Raw genomic sequence first — 20,912 nt, 5'->3', positions numbered from 1 at the left:
AACAATAGTGTAGGATGAGTGTACATACTAGGCTTGGTGGCAGGCAATAAGTAAAAGAACACAACACACAACGTAAGGAAAGAATGAATCACAGAAACAGAGTTGGCTGTAGCTGAAAAAAGATCTGCAATAATTAATACAATAATCACAATATAAGATATTTATTACAATTGTAATGAATACTTTCCTTAAATGCTTTTCAAGTTAGTAAAGTAACTTTTTTTCACATTAATCACAAGGGTACTGACTAACTTTAGAATTTATAGCAGACAGTTTATTACAATATTAATGCACAAGTGTTATCCATTATATAAAAGTTATCTTCAGAAGTATACATTTACCACTTTGGGTGGTAATATCAGGAAATATAGCATACATACAATAATATAATTTAATTTTTACCAAATTAACCATGGTAACAAAAGTACACTTTAACAGTTCCCCATGACATGATGGGTAGCATTCTAGTAATAATATAATTCTTTGAAATTTTGGTACAAAACAAGAAATTTTTAGGGGAAGGGTTGGTAGTCAATTTCATTGGCCCTAATACTGGACAGCATTTAGTTTAAAAATAAAATTAACCATGACAGGATTTGAACTCTGAACATAAAAACCAAGAAGAATTGCTGCTAGGTATTTTGACCAGTGAGCTAACAATTTCTGCCAACTTGCCACCTTAATAATAATAATCATCATCATCGTTTAACGTCCGCTTTCCATGCTAGCATGGGTGGACGATTTGACTGAGGACTGGTGAAACCAGATGGCTACACCAGGCTCCAATCTGATTTGGCAGAGTTTCTACAGCTGGATGCCCTTCCTAACGCCAACCACTCAGTGTAGTGGGTGCTTTTACATGCCACCGGCACGAAGGCCAGTCAGGCGGTACTGGCAACGGCCACGCTTGAAATGGTGTATTTTATGTGCCACCCGCACAAGAGCCAGTCCAGGGGCACTGGCAACGATCTCGCTTGAAAGTTCTTACACATGCCGCGGGCACAAGTGCCAGAAAGGCGACACTGGGCACAGGTGCCATCACGATTTCGCATTAATAATAACAACAATAATAAAAATAATAATTATACCGTCCAGCATAAATAAAAGTCAACTTCATTATATTTGTGAAAACTTATTCTAAAATTAAATGAGTCAGCTTCCCGTATGAATGTTTACATTTGTACATCATTTTTCAACAAAAAATTTCTAAAAACCTTCTGGAAACAATCTGTTCATGTAATTAACAAACCCCGAAAGTTTGTTGTTTTGGCAAAAAAAAAACAGCACAAGGCCTGAAATTTTGTGAGACGGAAATAGTCGATCACATCAACCCCAGTACTTGACTTGTACTTAATTTATCAGTCAAGAAAGGCAAAGTTAATCTCGGCAAAATTTGAACTCAGAACAAAGCTACAGAATACTGATAAACATTTTGCCTGGCATCTTAACAATTTTATAATAATTTAATAATAATGATGATTTCTACCATAGACAGAAGATCAGAAATACACAAGGCGAAAAAATAATAGACAAAATCAACCCAAACACTTCACTGGTACTTTATTTTGTTTACTCTGAAGGATGAAAGGCAAAATAGACCTTACAGCTGGAATATTCACAAGGTATTTTGTCTAATGCTCTACCGACTCTTCAGTTCACCTCACTCCTCTAGATGCTAATAATAAAAACATTATTTTTACATAAAATAAAGATCTTTATTTTCCTACATATCAAAATCCTTGGTTTAAAACATTAAGTAACAAAAAGTTATTTCATCTGAGGAATGCGACTGGTAGATGCTGGTATTGGTAATCTGAAACAAAAAAAAAGAATTTAAGTTGTGTGTATATTCATATGCATGAGTGTGTGTGTGTGTGTGTGTGTGTGTGTGTGTGTGTGTGTGTGTGTGTGTGTGTGTGTGTGTGTGTGTGTATATATATATATATGCACACACATTTTTGTTTTACTATTTATATGTAAAGTTGTGTGTGTATGTGTGTGTGTGTTTCCATCTCTTAAAAATAGTCTGAAGTTAACAGCTTATATGCTGCCATGAAAATATCAAGTGTCGGGCACGTTTATGAAAAGCTGGTTTAGATGTGAGGTTACTGTCCACTCTTTTACTATTTTATAGCGCAAGTTGAATTTAAATTGCTGAAAATTATTAATTTATCTGAAGGTTTCATTTCTATGCTCCTCTATTGTTTTTTTGTTTTTTTTTTTTCAAAGTTGTTTCTAATATTAATTTCAATATATGTTTACTTTTGACCTGATTGCAAATTTTGTTTCTTGAGCTTTACTTTTTCCCCCACTACTCGGCCTTATATTTCAATCTTCACTATTAGTTTATTCCAGTAGTTGCTGACACTATCATATATTTTCTCTCTGCCATTTTACTTTGGTATACTGAAAAATTGGCCTTGACTAATTTCAGCTGAACTTCCTATTTAGTAGTTTATCCTTTACATTTTTTTTTTTGTTGCTTTCTCCATTTTACTTATAGAAAATATGTTGGTGCCATGTAGAAAGCACCTGTACTGGTACCACATGGAAGCACCACTGCCAGTGGTGCATAAAAGTACCCAGTACACTCTGTAAGGCAGTTGGCATTAGGAAGGGCATCCAGCTGCAGAAACCTTGCCAAAACAGATAAATGAAGCTTGGGCAACTCTTCAACTGGCCAAGTTCTATCAAACCATTCAACCCATGCCAGCATGCAATAAGGATTTTGTGTATATTTGTATGTTTGCATGCACACACACACACACACACACACAGGCTTTTGGTTTTCTACTTTCTTTTACTTTTTGCAACTGTCTGATGAACAGTTATGGGAAACTGAAAAACAGTTCGTGAATATTTTTCATCTTCAATAAAATAGTATTAAATAAATATATACATATATCATCACTGTCCGCCTTCCATGCTGGCATGGGGTGGGGTTGACAAGAGCTGGCCAGGCAGAAGCCTGAACCAGACTTCTGTAGCTGTTTCGGCAGGATTTTTTACAGCTGGATGCCCTTCCTAACACCAATCTCTCGATAGAGTGGACTTAGTGCTTTTTATGTGGCACAAGCGAGGTCAGTTTTGGCAAGATTTTTTACAGCTGGATGCCCTTCCAAATGCCAACCACTTTACAGAGTGGACTGAGTGCTTTTCAGTGGCACCTGCACTGACAAAGTCACAAAGTACTTGCAAGACAAAAAACTATATATATATATATCTATATATATATATATTCTTTTCTTTTATTTGTTTCAGTCTTTGACTGCAGCCATGCTGGAGCACCACCTTTAGTCAAACAAATCAGCCCCACTACTTATTCTATCAGTCTCTTTTGCCGGACCTCTAAGTTACGGGGACGTGAACACACCAACATTGGTTGTCAAACGATGGTGGGGGGACAAACACACACACACACATTATATATATATATATATATATATATATATATATATATATATATATATATAACGGGTTTCTTTCAGTTTCCGTCTACCAAATCCACTCACAAGGCTTTGGTCAACCCGAGGATATAGTTGAAGACACTTGCCCAAAGGTGCCATGCATTAGGACTGAACCCGGAACCGTGTGGTTGGTAAGCAAGCTACTTACCACACAGCCACTCCTGCACCTATATACATACATACATATACACAAAGCGTAAATAGATTGAGAGAAAAGTTGAGTAATTTGGTATAAGAAGTATCAGATGCAGTGTGCAGGAGTGAAGACTGCGTCGGTGAAGTCATTTGATGTGTCTGAATGATGAGAGCTGCATAAAGAAGAGCTGTAGAAGACATGGGACAAAGTGGCAAAAGATGATCTTAAACAGGAAATGACAAAGGACTGAGAGGATTGGTGATTTGCTGTGCTTGAAAAAATCTGTCTAGCTCAGTGAAATGGAGGTCAGAAAGCTACATCCTTGTACAATCATGCCTCTTCACAAATCTCTCTCCCACAACCTTTTTTATCGTCTTTTACTCGTTTCATACTGGGGCACCACCTTGAAGAATTTTAGTTGAATCGACCCCAGTATTTATATTGTCTTTTTAAGCTTGGTATTTATTCCGTCTTCCTAACACCCCCCCCCCCCACCAATGTTCACCATTTGCTGTATTCACCTCTCTTCTTCTATCTGCCACTCTCCCATCACCCTCACAAACCTACCCGCACACAATGTGACCCTAATGAATCTTCCCCTACAACATATCTTCCTAACACCTCCTTCTGCCTGTGACCATTCACTACACACCCCACCTCATCTCCCTCTCTCCTTTCACAATTAGAAAAGAAAGATTGATGGTGAAAAGGTGTATCCTCAACCTTAAGGTAGACATAAGAGAAGCGGGATGGGAAGGCAAGTTCACTGAAGTGTGAGACATGATGGGCAGTGATGAGAAGGGAATGCATTAGTTGGAGAAACCAAGCCAAATCAGACTGAAACCTGGTGCAGCTCTCTGGTTCACCATCTCTAGTCAAACAACTCAACCTAGCATAGAAAATAGATGCTAAATGATGAGGAGGATGATGGTGGTGTGTATGTGCTTATAAGCTTAAGACTTCTTACAGTGTTACATTTATAGCCCTTGGTTGATGTTGGATGATAGAAACGGTATGAGTAATTAGAGCAATCATTTCAATGCAAGCAATACCTTCTCTAACATTAAACAATGGCTACAGATGTACATCCTTAAACTTGTAAGCAGCTGGTTCGATAGCAATACACTGAAATTATTGAATCAAGCCAATTAGAAGCCAAACATTACATAACAAAAATATCTTACTTTGATCTTGTGGATAAAGCTGGTGCAGGGATCTTTTCAGAAGCTGAAATAGGAAAAAATTAAAATTTAATTAAGAACAACTAAATTCTCTGTCACACTTACACATTTATTTTCATCATTGTTTTTAACATCCACTTATTTATGCTTGCATGTATCAGACAGGATTTGATGAGGCATATTTTCTAAAACTGGATGCTCTTTCTGCCACCAACCTTCACTTGCAAGGTAATATTTCCCCACGTGGTTTTCACAGAAGACTAGAAATGAACCACATCGCTTGTATGATAGTGCTCATTTACAAACATTACCTGATGTTAAGAGAAGGGTACACACACACCACACACACACATATATATTTGGTAGACCGAAACTCAAAGAAACACATTCAGGTGTGACTGTATGGTAAGAAGCTTGTTTCCCAACCACATAGTTCTGGGTTCAGTCTCACTGCATGGCACCTTGGGTAAGTGTCTTCTACTATAGCCTTGGGTCAACCAATGTCTTGTGAGTGGATTGGATAGATGGAAACTTAAAGAAGCCTGTTATGTGTATCTTTGTTTGTCTCCCCACTCCCCCATTGTTTGGCAACCAATGTTGTTGTTTACAATTCAGTAAACCTAGCGGTTTGGCAAAAGAGACCTATAGAATAAGTAATGGGCTTTGAAAAAAATAAGTCCTGGGGTTGATTTGTTCAACTGAAACCCTTCAAGGTAGTGCTCCAGCATGTCCGCATTCAAATGACTGAAACAAGTAAAAAAAAGAGCACACACACACAAGCTTCTTTCAACTGTCTGTTTAGCAAATCTGCTCACAAGCTTTGGTCAACCTGGGGTTATAGAAGGCATTTGCCCAAGGTGTCATACAGTAGGGGGGTGAACCTGAAAACATGTAGCTGGGAAGCAAGCTACTCAACTAAAAAGCTATGGTTGCACCTAAAAATTAAAATTAAAATCAATTTTACTCTTTCAGTCATTGGACTGTGGCCATACTGAAGCACCACCTTATGTCTAAATACAAGAGTCAGTCAAGAGGGAAGAACCAATGCATAAATCCTTTGCAGGTTACACACCCAGACGGAAGCTTATACAATTTCAACATCCGTATATTAGTACCTACAATAGGGGAAGAGGCAGAATTTTAAAAGGGTGGCAGTTGTGGCAAGGAAGTGATCAGTGATGGAACTGGGTAGCCATGTAAATTACCAATCAAAGAAGTAAACTACCAAAGTCACTCAACATGGGCTGTGGACTGCAGAAGACATGCAAAGGCTTGAAAGAAATGAAGCTAGCATGCTCTGGTAGATGTGCAACATCAGTGTGTACATACGATAGAGTGTAAGGGTCTCAAGAGACATCAGATGTAGTGTGCAGGAGAGAAGACAGCTGCATAAAGAAGTGCTGATTTCTAATTGTGGAAGGAACCCGTGGAAGAGGTAGACCCAGGAAGACAAAGGACAAGTTGGTGAAATGGGATCTTCAGATATTGAGTGTCATAGAGGTGATGACAGGTGACCAGTACTTCTGGCGAATTACTGTGCGCTTGAGAGGATACGTCAAGCTAAGTGAAATCATGGTCGTAGCACAGCAATATGTAAAAGGTACCCAGTGCACTCGGTAAAGTGGCTGGTATTAGGAGGGGCATCCAGCTATAGAAACCAAGCCAAAGCAGACAACTGGAGCCTGGTGCAGTTAGCCAATTTACCAGCTCTGGTCAAACTGTCTAACCCATGCTAGCTTGGAAAACAGATGTTAGATGATATTTTCTTCCTCTTGCCAACATCTACCTTTCTCTAAACAAGGTAATATTTCCCCTTGGCTTGAAATGAAGACTGAAAATGAACGACATTGCTTGTATGATGATGCTCATTTACAATCATCACATGATTCCAAAATAAGGATGTACACAAACACATGCACTACAACACTTCTTTCAGTTTCCGTCTACCAAATTCACTCACAAGACTGTGGATGGCCTTGAGCTATAGCAGAAGACACTTACCCAAATTGTCACACAGCAGGACTAAACTCAAGACTACATAGTTGGGAAGCAAGCTTCTGACCCATACATCCACAGAAAATATGTATAATAGCAAGCATATAGGCTATTTTAAATGCCTCAAACATGTATTTTTTTAAAAAACACAAATAAAATGTCTCTAAGAAAATTATCACATTTAAAAAAAAATGCAAAAAATGAATAGAAATCAACAATGAAGTTAAACTGGCTTGCTTTTTTGCTACTTCAAAATCTCCATGTCAATAATGACTGGCATTCTGCTAATTCAGCCATAGGATTAAAACAAGATTTGTTAATATAATAGGTGCATCATGGCTTTGTGGTTAAGAAGTTTGTTTTCCAACCGCATGGTTTGAAGTTCAGTCTTTTTCGCATGGCAGTGTTTCCTACTAAAGCCCTGGGCCAATCAGTTTTGCAAGAGGATTTAGTGGACAGAAAACTGAAAGTTGTCCATTGTGTACACACACACACACACACACGAATGAATATATATATATATATATATATATATATATATATATATCAGAAGGGATTAATAAATTCAGGCAGATATCTATAAAGTGCTCAGTGTTAAACGATTTTGGTTAACTTGGCATGGCTGTGTGGTAAGAAGCTTGCTTCCCAACCTTGGGCAAGTGTCTTCTACTATAGCCTTGTGAATAGATTTGGCAGATTTTGTGTGTGTCTGTTTTTGTCCCCCTGTCATCACTTGACAACTGATGCTGGTGTGTTTATGTCACATAACTTAGCGGTTTGGCAAAAGAGAATAAGTACTAGGGTAGCAAATGTGATGCTCCACATAAAACAAGTAAAAGAATAAAAGAATATCAAACAATTAGATACCAATAAATGCAAAATAAATCTAAATACTGCAGAGAAGAATGAAGAAATTTGGAATATAAGATAACAAGAATAAGAATGGAGAAAATCCTATCTTTAATTGGTGATTACACCCTACATGACTGACAATTGTTTTTATTGTACCAGCATATTTAGATACAGAAAAAAGTATAAAATATCATTCAAATTAACATATCCCATAATAAATATACTGTTGGCACTCCGTCGAGGGTTCCAGTTGATCCGATCAACGGAACAGCCTGCTCATGAAATTAACGTGCAAGTGGTTGAGCACTCCACAGACACGTGTACCCTTAACATAGTCCTCGGGGATATTCAGCGTGATGCAGTGTGACAAGGCTGACCCTTTGAATTACAGGCACAACAGAAACAGGAAGTAAGAGTGAGAGAAAGTTGTGGTGGAAGAGTACAGCAGGGTTCGCCACCATCCCCTGCCGGAGCCTCGTGGAGCTTTGGGTGTTTTCGCTCAATAAACACTCACAACGCCCGGTCTGGGAATTGAAACCGCGATCCTATGACCACGAGTCCGCTGCCCTAACCACTGGGCCATTGCGCCTCCACAATATAAATATATAATGATGATGATAATGTATATGCATGTGTGAGTGTGTGTGTAGTATTTGTGTCTCCTTGTCTTGACATTGCATGATAATTGTAAATGAGTGCCACTGACATACAAGCAGTGTTATTAATTTCCAATATTCTGTGAAAACATGTTTGACCATTGGCCATGCAAGAACTGGGAACAGAAAAGACATCTGGCCATAGAAAAAAAATCTGCCTCAAACTTTTGACCAATGCAAGCATGGAAAAGTGGATGTTAAAATGCTAAAAACAAATACATACCTTTGACGACTGGCTTGTGGATGGCTTTCACCGGGCCTTTTTGTGCCACCTGGTTGGAGACGTTAGGTTTACTGATGTTCAGTGTCATAAGAGGTTGCTGTAGTTTAAATGGCTGCGTCATTTTGGGTTTCACCACTTCCTTAGAACCTGATGTCTGATGATAAAAAAAATTCAAATCTCATTCTGAAATTTTATATTGTGTAGTGAAGAAGCTTGCTTTGCAACCATGTGTTTCTGGCTTCAGTCCCATTGTGTGACACCTTGGGCAAGTGTCTTCTACAACTGATCAATGCCTTGAGAGTGAATTTAGAAGACGAAAGCTATGAGGAAACCCATCATGTGTGTGTGTGTGCGTGTGTGTGTGTGTGTGTGTGCGTGTGTGTGTGTGTGCGTGTGTGTCTCTGGCACTATCATTTGACAACCAGTGTTGGGTTAGTTTAGGTCTCCATAACTTAACAGTTTAGCAAAGAAACTTACAGAAAAAGTGCTAGGTTTAAAAAAATTGGTACTGGGGTTGATTTGTTTTAAGTCCTTTCAAGGTAATGCCCCAGCATGACAGCATGGCTTGCAGTCCAGTGACTGGAACAAATGATAAAAGGTTATATATATCATCATCATCTTCGTTTAATGTCCATCTTCCATGCATGCATGGAGAGGACAGCTGACAGGAGCCAGCCGGGTAGAAGAATCTACCCAAGGCTACTGCATCTGTTTTGACAGGGATTTTACGGCTAGATGCCCTTCCTAACACCAGCCACCCTGCAGAGTGAACCCAGTGCTTTTTATATGACACTAGCACAGGCGAAGTTAGTTTTGGCAAGATTTTTGCAGATGCCAACCATGTTACAGCGTGGACTGGATGCTTTTAACGTGGCACCAGCACTGGCAGGGTAAACATGTAACTAACAAGACATGGAATTATGAGAGGGGCAGGGCATTTGTGTCAGAGGATGAAAGTTAGAGTGTGACAAAGAGACAGAAGCAGGTCTCTTGTCACAACAGAGGGGGTGACACAATTAGAGGAGGTGATCCAGTATCAAGTGATGAAAGGTTAGAGTGTAACAGAGAAATAGAGGGGCAGAAATAGGTGTCTTACTACAGAGCAGGTACATGGTTACCCAGTGAGAGAGAGAGAGAGAGAGAGAGAGAGAGAGAGAGAGAGAGAGAGAAAGAGAGAGAGAAAGAGAGAAAGATAGAGAGAGAGAGAGAGAGAGAGAAAGAGAGAGAGAGAGGGGGGGCAGAAAGAAGCCAGAAACAAGTGTACTGATGTAAAGGTGATATTTGGTTACCTAGTCAGAGGAAAAACAAGAGGAGAGAGTGACCAGAGGGAAAGAGAGAGAGAGAGAGAGAGAGAGAGAGAGAGTAGGAAACAGCAAAAGTGTAAGAGAGAGCAGAAGAGAGATGGTGTAGTGCTAGGATTTACTCACAAGTAACAAGAATACGAGTGTAGAGCCTGGTTAGAAAAATAGGGAGTAGGTGTGGGGAGCAGTGAGGGCAAGAATGGGGTTTGGAAAACAATCATAATGTATGAGAAAACGTGAGGAAGAGAAAGATGCAATTAGAAGAGGAGTTGTAGTTGGATTTCTTAGGGTAGGGTGGGTGAAAAGTGTGTTGCTACATGTGGGTGGGACACAACTCTTCTAGCACTCAATTTTATGGATGGGTTTTCTCGAGAACCTCATATCACCAAACATCTTAGTCCACTGCCATTTCTTCTGTGAGCCCCCAATATCCTAAGATGAGTCCTCACCACTACATCCCATGTCTTCTTGGGTCTCCCTCTTCCACAGGTACCATCCACTTTCAGTGACAGGCACTTCTGTATACAGCTGTCTTTACTCATACACATCACATGTCCAAACCAATGCATTCTCCTCTCCTGCATGCCACATTTAATCCCTATTATGCTTAAATTTTTTCTCAACACAGTTGTGCTTTGTCAGTAATGCATACTGATGTTGCAGATCCAATGGAGCATACTACCTTCATCCCTCTCCAGCCTACACATATCCTCTGCAGTCGGAGCCCATGTCTCAGTACCATGTAACATAACTGTTCTCACACAAACATCATATGACCTACCTTTCACTCTGAGAGAGAGTCCTTTTGCTGCCAAGAGGTAGTAGTTCTCTGAACTTCCTTCATCCTGTTCATATTCTACAAACAATATTTTCAGAGCATCCACCACTGTTACTAATTTGGTCACCTAAATAGCAGAAACTATCCACTACCTCAAGAGAGCCTCCTGAGCATTTGAGAGAGTTTAGGTCACTTGTGCTCTTAGTACTTACTGTTCCTGCACATCTGCCACACATGAAAGCAACCTTATATGATAATCATCCCCCCATGATTCCACTGCATCTCTTATGTGTCCATAGGTTACACTTGGTGCAGCTAATGGAATTACATTCCATTCCTACATATTGAACAGGGCCATTTGCCAGCTGGAATAAGAGTTATCTCCTTTCTCGCTAACAACAACTTTAGTCTTAGCTAAGTTAGCTTTAAGGCCCTTTGCTTCCAAACCCAGAACTTCTCCAATTGTGTTTCAGATTCTGCAATAAGAGTGAGATCATCAGCATATAATAGTTCCCATGGGCATCCAGTTTTGAATTCCTCTGTTATGGACTGGAGAACTATGATGAATAAGAGTGGACTAAGAACTGATCTCTGGTGAACTTTAACTTGTACGTTAAGTTCATCAATGTATTCAAGGTCAACTCTCACCTTACTGACAGCATCGCTGTACATGGTTTGAACCTCTCTAACAAGCCACTCCTCTACTCCTAACTTCTTTAGAGACCACCAAATAAGAGAGCAGGGAACCCTGTCGAAAGCTGGCTTACTTTTGGTCAAATACTTTTCTTGCAACTGTCTCACTATGGAGATGGCATCTGTGGTAATTCTCTCAAGAACAAAACCAAACTGCATCTCAACTAGTTTAATTCTATCCCTAATTAGTTGAGATCTCTGTAATTTTTCATGACCTGATCCAGCAGTTTGATAGCACTGTAGTTACTTCTATCTAAAGCATCACCTTTACCCTTGTAGCAGCTGACTATAATACTGCCACACCAGTCTTTGGGGATAATGTCTTCCTGAATAACCTGATTGACTATGTGAGTTACTAGGGCATAGCAAGAAGGACATGAAAGTAGTCATATATGTCCATTTATACATCATCATCATCGTTTAACGTCCGCTTTCCATGCTAGCATGGGTTGGACGATTTCACTGAGGACTGGCAAGCCAGCAGGCTGCACCAGACTCTAATCTGATCTGGCAGAGTTTCTACAGCTGGATGCCCTTCCTAATGCCAACCACTCCGAGAGTGTAGTGGGTGCTTTTACGTGTCACTGGCACGAGGGCCAGTCACATGGCACTGGCAACGGCCACGCTCAAAACGGTGTTTTTTACGTGCCACCTGCACGGGAGCCAGTCCAGTGGCACTGGCAATGACCTTGCTCGAATGATTTTCTAACGTGCCACCAGCACAAGCGCTAGAAGGTGACGCTGGTAACGATTCCGCTCAAATGGTGCTATTTACGATGCTAATACACACACACACACATATAGTGCAATTGGGCTAAGTTTGACAGTTTGCATATAAAGAAAACAAAACACAATATCTCATCTCAAAATAAAAGTATTTAAGAGGAAAAAAAAGACAAAATATCAACTAGATTATGGCTCGAAGATAACAGTTTACTCAAAGTAGCCACTCTCAGCTTCCACCATGGCCTCAGACAGACCCAGAACCTGGCACATGCATTTCTCATTATGTCCCTGAGAATATCTTGATATTGGTCACCAGCTCGGCCTGGATGTTAACTCACAACCTGCTTCTCTTTTTCTATTAAATCCTATTAAGTCTTGGGTAAAATACTTGAGCTGCCCTTCTTCCTCTTATTCATATAATAATAATCTTTTCAGCCACTGAGACAGCAGTTGGTATCCTTCTCAACTGTGCCCCACACATAATCCATGGGATTGCAATCAGGGGAATTAGTAGTCCTGAAATTGAGGCTAGTGAAGTTGTAGAAATTCTCTGACAATCACTTCTGAATCTTAAAGGCAGTATGGCTAGGAACTGAATCCTGCTGCCACACATATGGCCTTCCAGAAGCAACCCTCCCTAGTCAGGGTTTGACCAGTCTCCAGCAGCTTGAAATAGCTGTCTGAATTGAGCCTAAGGCCCTGTTCAAAGATGTGGAGCACTGTGTTGTCACCCTGACTGGAGACGCATCCAAAGTTTGGGTGAACTTGGTTTTCATGATGACCATGTGAAGTCATACAGCCTCTACAGTGTTCACACATACATATATGATGAGCTTCTTTCAGTTTCTGCCTACCAAATCCACTTACAAGGCTTTGGTTGGGCCAGAACTATAGCAGAAGACACTTGCCTTGCAGTGGGATTGAATCCAGAACCATGTGGTTGGAAGTAAACTTCCTAAAATAAAAAGGAAATTTCCTACATAAAAAAAAAAGTGAAAACTCACTGGGATCCTGCTGGTTGACTTGCAGTTCAAAACTGGAGTGGACATCAAACATTTCCGTTTTATGTTGGAACCAGAAGAGTTTTCTGTGACAGTACTCTTGAAATAAAAATTGATGTTTAGCATGTTAATACATGGAATGAAACAAGGTAAGATCATTACTATGTATCCCCAGGTCAGTTCTAATCCAGCAAACCTTAGATTAAATTAAAAGCATTCCGGAAATGACCAGTCCTCATCCCTTTTTTCTTCAGTATAGATTTCACACTAGCAAAACAATAGGTCCTTCCTTGTCCAAAAAAAAGTGAAAGACATAATTTGATAGCTATTTCCAACAGGTCTCAAGCAAGATATCAAAGATGCACACTATATGTGTCATAACTTACGAAGAACAAAAGTTATAACAGAGTTAACTCCTGTCTGTTAGCAGGGAAGGAATATCAAACTGATCTTCTGATAGAGATAAATATTCAACCAAGACCCCAGCTCCTTGATAATGCCTACGATCTAAACTACACACTGTCAAGCAGTTGGTTTCACAGACATGTACTTTAAGGCTTACCCTCCCCCCTCCCATCCCACTCATATCCACTGCATACTATCTTCAGCAAGTAATTAGCTTGTATAATAATAATGCTTATTGACAATCATCATATGAAGCCTAAACAAGGGTACATACAAGCACAAACACACACATAAATGTATACATACACACACACACACACACACATATCATCCTCATCATTTAACGTCCGTTTTCCATGCTGGTGTGGACTGGATGGTTTGACAAGAGAGGCAAGCTAGAGAACTATGCCAAGCTCTATTGTCTGCGTTGGCATGGTTTCTATAACTGAACACCCTTCTTAATGTCAACCACTTTACAGAGTGTACTGGGTACTTTTTATGTGGCACCAAATAACTAGCAAAACAAAGACCCTTTGACTGGGATGGGGAGTAGTATTCAGCAAGATGGCTGTGTGCAACTTGATGAAAGGCTAGAATGTATAATAGGATTGAGATAAGTGTGTAGCTGTGGAGGAGATACACGGCTATACCAGTTGGAATAGAGAGAATCCTCTGCATTTAGGCCCAAGTCTCACTTCCATGTAGCATTGCTGTTCATGCACAAGCATCATACAATCTTCCTTTCACTTGGAGAAAGTGAGGTCTTTTGTTGCCAACAGAAGCAAAAGCTCTCTGAATTTTCTCCATCCTATTCTTATTCTAGCAACTGCGCTTTAGAACCAGCCTCCTCCACTGCTATTTAGGTCACCCATATAACAGAAGTTATCTACAACCTCTAGAAGGCCTCCAGGGCATTTGAGAAAATCAATTTCCCACATATCTGTAGACTTCATGGTTCCTGTGCATTTTCCAAACACAAAACACTACTTCCTCTGTTAACCTTCATAGCTTACTAGAGGACAACTGAAAACTCTTACAGGACAACCTTCTGAAGGCTACAAGTCAAATCTATGGCTGGGACAAAGCTTCTGAAAGACTGAGGGTGATACGATAGTGAAACAGTGAGGCAACACACACCTATACTTTTTCATTCAAGCATTTCAACTATCTCACATGTATCATTCAACTACTACTGTAGTTGAATAATATTGTTAAAGCCACAATTTACTCACATACCAGCATCTTTCAGACTTTGTCACTAATTCAATTCTTAACCAAACTGAAAACTTAACATTTTTGAAGAGGACTGTTCCCTAGCTACATTTTGGCATAAAGAAATTGAGAATTGGTCCAGTAGAAAGAGTTGACATCAAAATTTGTAGCAACGTTATAAGAGAGTAACACCTACAATCAAGTTTAGATCTAAATTACTTTATTTTAAAACCAAATTATATTTTAATTAAGCTTGAATGATAGAGCTCAATTCGAAGAATTTCATGGTATCAATCTTATGCAATGAAGTTTTAAAAGAAAAAAGTTATGAGTGCTTGTTTCTCAAATTTGAGGGTGATAATATAGTTCTATACTTTTTTATGAATATAGTTCTATAAGGGGACTTTTAATATATGTCCCTGGCATCATTGAGGTAAGAAAAAAAATTGTCAACAACACTAATTTTTAAAAATATTATTTAGAAATTTATTATTCAATTTTCAATAAGGTAAAATCTTAAATTATCGACACATTATTAATAATAGCATAGCCTGGAAAAAACATGGATTACATGGAAAACTGCGAGCATGAAAAGTAATATTCTTAAGATTATAAACCTGGAAAAGTACAGGACAAGTTATTACACTTGGAAAAGTTCAGGACAGGTTATTACATCTGATAAAGTACAGAACAAGAAAATTTTTAATTAATATATGCAGCTAAGGATAAAATTTGAATTTACAATGTAACATTCTAATTAAAAAAGGTACATCATTTTGTTAAAATATTGACACACTAGAATTCTTAAAAAATGAGAGCCAAAAGGTACCAATATAGCTAAAGCTTTATGCAAAATAGAATAGTATATATGGTAGGCAAATTTTATTTTGTAAAAAATAAACATTAGGTCAAGACTAAAAATGTGAAGACTTGGCAATATCTTAGGCAATGACTCAAGCAAATTTTACTGTGAATTTGTTGTTATAGGTAGATTTTACTGTAATATATAATTTTTGTATTATTCTATTTATTGTATTAACTAATTATGTACTATTATTATTTTTTATAAACTATTTCAAATTTCTAATTATTAATTAATAATTTTTAAAAATGAATTTTTTTAAAGTGCAAAAAATATTTTGAGTTATTTTAAAATTTCTAATAGAACAAGTAGTAACAAATAGAAGTAATAACTTGTAATAAAATTTTTAGTTTTAATAGAAGCTAATATTTTCTAAATCTAAATATCTTATTTAAAATTTTATCCTTAGCTGCAATATTTCAAGTAAAAATTTTCTTGTTCTGTACTTTACGAGGTTTATAATCTTAAGAATATTATTTCTCTTGCTCGCATTTTACCATGTAATATATATATATATATATCGACATGGAGAAAGCCTTGACATGGAGAAAGCCTTTGACAGGGTCCCCCGATCCCTTATCTGGTGGTCAATGAGGAAACTTGGGATAGAAGAATGGCTAGTGAGAGCTGTGCGAGCCATGTACAGAGATGCGGCCAGTAAGGTGAGGGTTGGAAATGAGTACAGCAATGAATTCCGGGTAGAGGTAGGGGTCCACCAAGGTTCCGTCCTCAGCCCCCTATTATTTACCATAGTCCTCCAGGCAATCACAGAGGAGTTCAAGACAGGTTGCCCCTGGGAGCTCCTCTATGCTGATGACCTTGCCCTAATTGCGGAGTCACTATCAGAACTAGAGGAGAAGTTTCAGGTGTGGAAGCAAGGTCTAGAATTGAAGGGCCTTAGAGTCAACCTAGCTAAAACCAAAATCCTAATAAGTAGGAAGGTAGATAAAACACAAACCCCTTCAGGTAGATGGCCCTGCTCAGTATGTAGAAAAGGAGTAGGTAGTAACTCTATAAGATGTACCCGGTGCAAGCTATGGACACATAAGAGGTGCAGCAACATCAAAGGCAGGTTAACTAGCAAGTTAGTTTTTGTTTGTGGCAGATGTTCAGGTGCAATAAAGACTGCAAACAAACAGGAAACAACTTCTATCTCATTCCAGGGTGAAAAACTAGAGGTAGTCGATAGCTTCCGCTATCTGGGCGACCAAGTTAGTAGTGGGGGTGGGTGCGCTGAAAGTGTAGCTGCTAGAATAAGAATAGCCTGGGCAAAGTTTAGAGAGCTCTTACCCCTGCTGGCGACAAAGGGACTCTCACTCAGAGTAAAAGGCAGACTGTATGACGCATGCGTACGAACAACCATGCTACATGGCAGTGAAACATGGGCTGTAACTGCTGAGGACATACGTAAGCTCGCAAGGAATGAAGCCAGTATGCTCCGTTGGATGTGTAATGTCAATGTGAATACCCGTCAGAGTGTAAGTATCTTGAGAGAAAAGCTGAACATTAGAAGCATCAGTTGTGGCGTGCAAGAGAGACGATTGCGCTGGTATGGACATGTGGTGAGAATGGAGGAGGATAGCTGCGTGAAAAAGTGCCACACCCTAACAGTTGAGGGAACCCGTGGAAGAGGTAGGCCCAGGAAGACCTGGGCTGAGGTGGTGAGGCAAGACCTTCGTACATTGGGCCTCACCGAGGCGATGACTACGGACCGAGACCTTTGGAAATGGGCTGTGCGTGAGAAGACCCGACACCAAGTAAGATCGTTGCCAGTGCCCCTGGACTGGTTCTTGTGCGGGTGGCACATGAGATGCACCATTTTGAGCGTGGCCGTTGCCAGTACCGCCTGACTGGCTCCTGTAGGATTTTCGAGCGAGATCGTTGCCAGTGCCCCTGGACTGGCTTGTGCGGGTGGCACATAAAAGATACCATTTCGAGCGTGGCCGTTTTCGTGCGGGTGACACGTAAAAGCACCCACTACACTCTCTGAGTGGTTGGCGTTAGGAAGGGCATCCAGCTGTAGAAACTCTGCCAAATCAGACTGGAGCCTGGTGTTGCCATCCGGTTTCACCAGTCCTCAGTCAAATCGTCCAACCCATGCTAGCATGGAAAGCGGACGTTAAACGATGATGATGATGATGATGATATATATATATATATACACATTTAGTTAGATGATAAATCATATGGTATACAGTATACACCTGGTAGTTTGCTGGCTCTTTGTTTGTTGGGTATGTAATTAATGAGAGAGACTGGAGATGGAATATACAAGAATCTTTATTGATCACTACAATCATTTTGATCACTACAAGCATTGATTCCTCATGGGTGGGATACTGCACAAATGGTTTAGGTTGTCTCCTCAGTGATTTCAAAGTAAATTCTGTTTCACATGACTTATTACTGCATGTTTACTTCTTGAACTTCATATTACTTTTATTTGTTATTACTTGTTACTTCTATTAAAAATTTTAAAATAACTCAAAATATTTTTTGCACTTTAAAAAAATGACAGATACTGCTTCATTCTTTAGAAGATCAATGACAAAGATCAGATACAAAAAGAAACAAATATACAATAATACACTATATATATACACACACAATAAAACAAAAAAACTATCAATTTGCCATTTCTATCTATGAAGCCTAAGAATTAAACATGCAGTAATAAGTTCTGCAAAAGAGAATTTAATTTGATGAAATACCACTTGAAGACATCTACACCAAAAGATAACCTACACCAAAAGATAACCTAAACCAGTTGTGCTGTATCAATACTAGATGGGTTGAAAAGATTGTAGTTATCAATCAAGATTCTTGTATATTCCATCTTCTGTCTCTCTCTCAATTATATATGTGTGTGTGTGTGTGTGTGTGTGTGTGTGTGTGTGTGTGTGTGTGTGTGTAACTATATATAATTTCTGTCTAAATCTACTCACCCCAGAGCTATAGTAGAAGATACTTGCACAAGGTGCTGTGCTATGGGGCTGAACCCAAAACCACATGAGTGGGAAGTAAACTTAACTACAGGGCTACACCTGTGCCTAAAGCTTTATAAAAAAAAGAAAAGAAAAAAAAACTTACAGTTGTGGAGCCTTTTGCAGGTTTCTTTAGGACTCTGTTGTGAGGAAGTTGCAAACTTGATTTCGTTTTCTTGACAACACCACTGGACTTTTCTTGGAATTTTACCATTCCATTCTCATCTTTGGGAATGTTTAAAGATTTGTTAAATGAGATGTCTGGTTTTTTCGCAATGTATAACGGTTTAGAAGGAACAGCTTGGGTTAACTTAGAGGTAACATTATTTCCCAAAACAAAACTCTTTTGATCACTTTTGGTTTTTGTATCTACCTTGGAATATCTTAAACTTTGTCTAGGGGAATCCAAGGGTCTTTTCCTTGAAGTAGTTGTTGGAACAGTTCTCACAGGATTTTTCCCTGGGTTATTTTTGCTTTTAGATATAGATTTGTCTTGCAAGTTCTGTTGATCAGATATGGTATTACCCTTTATCTTAGTAGAGGATTTACTTGTCGAGATCCTGCTCATGGGACCCATTACATTTGCTGTTTGGGAAGATTTTCGTATATTTGATTTCCTTCCTTTTGTCAAGGGCTCATTTGAAATTGTTTCATTACCTCCAATAGTAATTGACTTGTTTGGCAATGAGTGTTCACTTTCTACTGTAAATGAAGTATTTAACACTGGTGTTTTATTTTTAACAGTAGACGGCTCATTTAATTGTGGTGTCTTGTTTCTAACGGTAAACGACTCATCTAATTGTGGTGTCTTGTTTCTAACAGTAAACGACTCATCTAATTGTGGTGTCTTGTTTCTAACAGTAAATGACTCATTTAATTGTGGTGTCTTGTTTCTAACAGTAAACGACTCATTTAATTGTGGTGTCTTGTTTCTAACAGTAAACGACTCATTTAATTGTGGTGTCTTGTTTCTAACAGTAAACGACTCATTTAATTGTGGTGTCTTGTTTCTAACAGTAAACGACTCATTTAATTGTGGTGTCTTGTTTCTAACAGCAAACGACTCATTTAATTGTGGTGTCTTGTTTCTAACAGTAAACGACTCATTTAATAGTGGTGTCTTGTTTCTAACAGTAAACAACTCATTTAATTGTGGTGTCTTGTTTCTAACGGTATACGACTCATTTAATAGTGGTGTCTTGTTTCTAACAGTAAACGACTCATTTAATGATGGTGTCTGGTTTTTAACAGTAAACGACTCATTTAGTTGTGGTTTCTTACAGTCAACAGTGAACGACTTGTTTAACAGTGGTTTCTCACTGTCAACAATGAATGATCTGGGCAAAGAAGTTTTTGTATTTTTCAGTAAATCTGAATCGCCAAGCTTTTTCAAGAAGCTCTCATCTCTGTCCACTGTGAACGATACATTTAGGATACTGTTACGAGAGCGTTTAACTTCATCGACTGGTGTACTGGAACTTATTTTTGTAAAACTCTCTGGAGTACGTGGTTCTTTTACTTTAATAGGAGTTCTTTTATTGACAGGTCTTCCCTGATTCAGATGCCGAGATTTATGCCTGGTTGTTTTAATAGAATTTTCAAGGTCAGCTTCATTTAGCTTAAAATCAAAAGGAATTGCATCCTTGGCTGTGGGACTATTCATATACAGACCCTCGCAGGTTTCATTTATAAGCAATGGAAGATTTTTACCTGGTGACATGAAAGCATTAAAGCAGCGGATTTTTTTAGGAGAAGGTTCTATGTCATCAAAGTTCAAACACACTGGTTTCACTAAACCTAGATGTTCATCACATGAGCTACTCATTTTGAAAATGGAAGAATCCAAGACATTTTCATCGAATTTACTATTTACGATTGAAGATTTATTCAATCTTGTATCACTGTAGTTTGTAATGTCCAGAAGAGGTGATTGTTTAATTGAGTTTTCATTCAAGAGCTGCAGCTTTCGTTTTAACCCGGTGCTCTGTGACAAACTAGTTGTATCAATGGAAGGGACCTCAGTAAGGGAACTATTACATTTCTCTTGACTCTCGCGGATCGCAGCAACCACTTTGTATGCTTCTTTCTCCATCTCTTTCCATTGTTCATCTGTAAGTTCAGGCAGGGGCTCAGCATTGCACATGCTATCTACTTCATGTGCTACACATTTCTCTGTAAACCCAACATCTCCAAAGAATACCTCATCATCACTGAAAAACAAAAAACATTTTTTAAAAAAAGTTATTATGAATACTCATTTTTAGTTAGATTTAAATATTGTTACTTTTGAGTGTGAGTGAGTGAGTGTGTGTGTGTGTGTGTCATCATCATCATCATCCTCTGACATCCATTTACCATGCTGGTATGGGTTGGATGGTTTGGCCAGAGCTGGCAAGCTACACCAGGATCCAGTCTGATTAGGCATGGTTTTCTACAGCTG

At 38.8% G+C, this 20,912-nt stretch overlaps 1 protein-coding gene across 1 annotated transcript in view; it reads right to left on the bottom strand.

Moving 5' to 3' along the window:
- Positions 1–252: 252 nt before the first annotated feature.
- LOC128250677 (uncharacterized) overlaps positions 253–20,912 on the bottom strand; it is a 37,021-nt gene continuing 16,361 nt past the window's right edge. The window contains exons 3-7 of the mRNA XM_089342123.1: positions 18,579–20,682; positions 13,013–13,108; positions 8,511–8,664; positions 4,788–4,830; positions 253–1,813 (exon numbers count right to left, since the gene is read on the bottom strand). Of these exons, the coding sequence (XP_089198249.1) occupies positions 1,768–1,813; positions 4,788–4,830; positions 8,511–8,664; positions 13,013–13,108; positions 18,579–20,682 (2,443 nt within the window). The 3' untranslated portion in view covers positions 253–1,767. The remainder of the gene's footprint in view (positions 1,814–4,787; positions 4,831–8,510; positions 8,665–13,012; positions 13,109–18,578; positions 20,683–20,912) is intronic.

This window comes from Octopus bimaculoides, chromosome 25, assembly GCF_046866305.1.
Source record: "Octopus bimaculoides isolate indiv1 chromosome 25, ASM4686630v1, whole genome shotgun sequence".
Taxonomy (NCBI): Eukaryota; Metazoa; Mollusca; class Cephalopoda; order Octopoda; family Octopodidae; genus Octopus; species Octopus bimaculoides.
The sequence above is the reverse complement of the archived record's forward strand: the minus strand, read 5'-3'. Positions and strand labels throughout refer to the sequence as shown.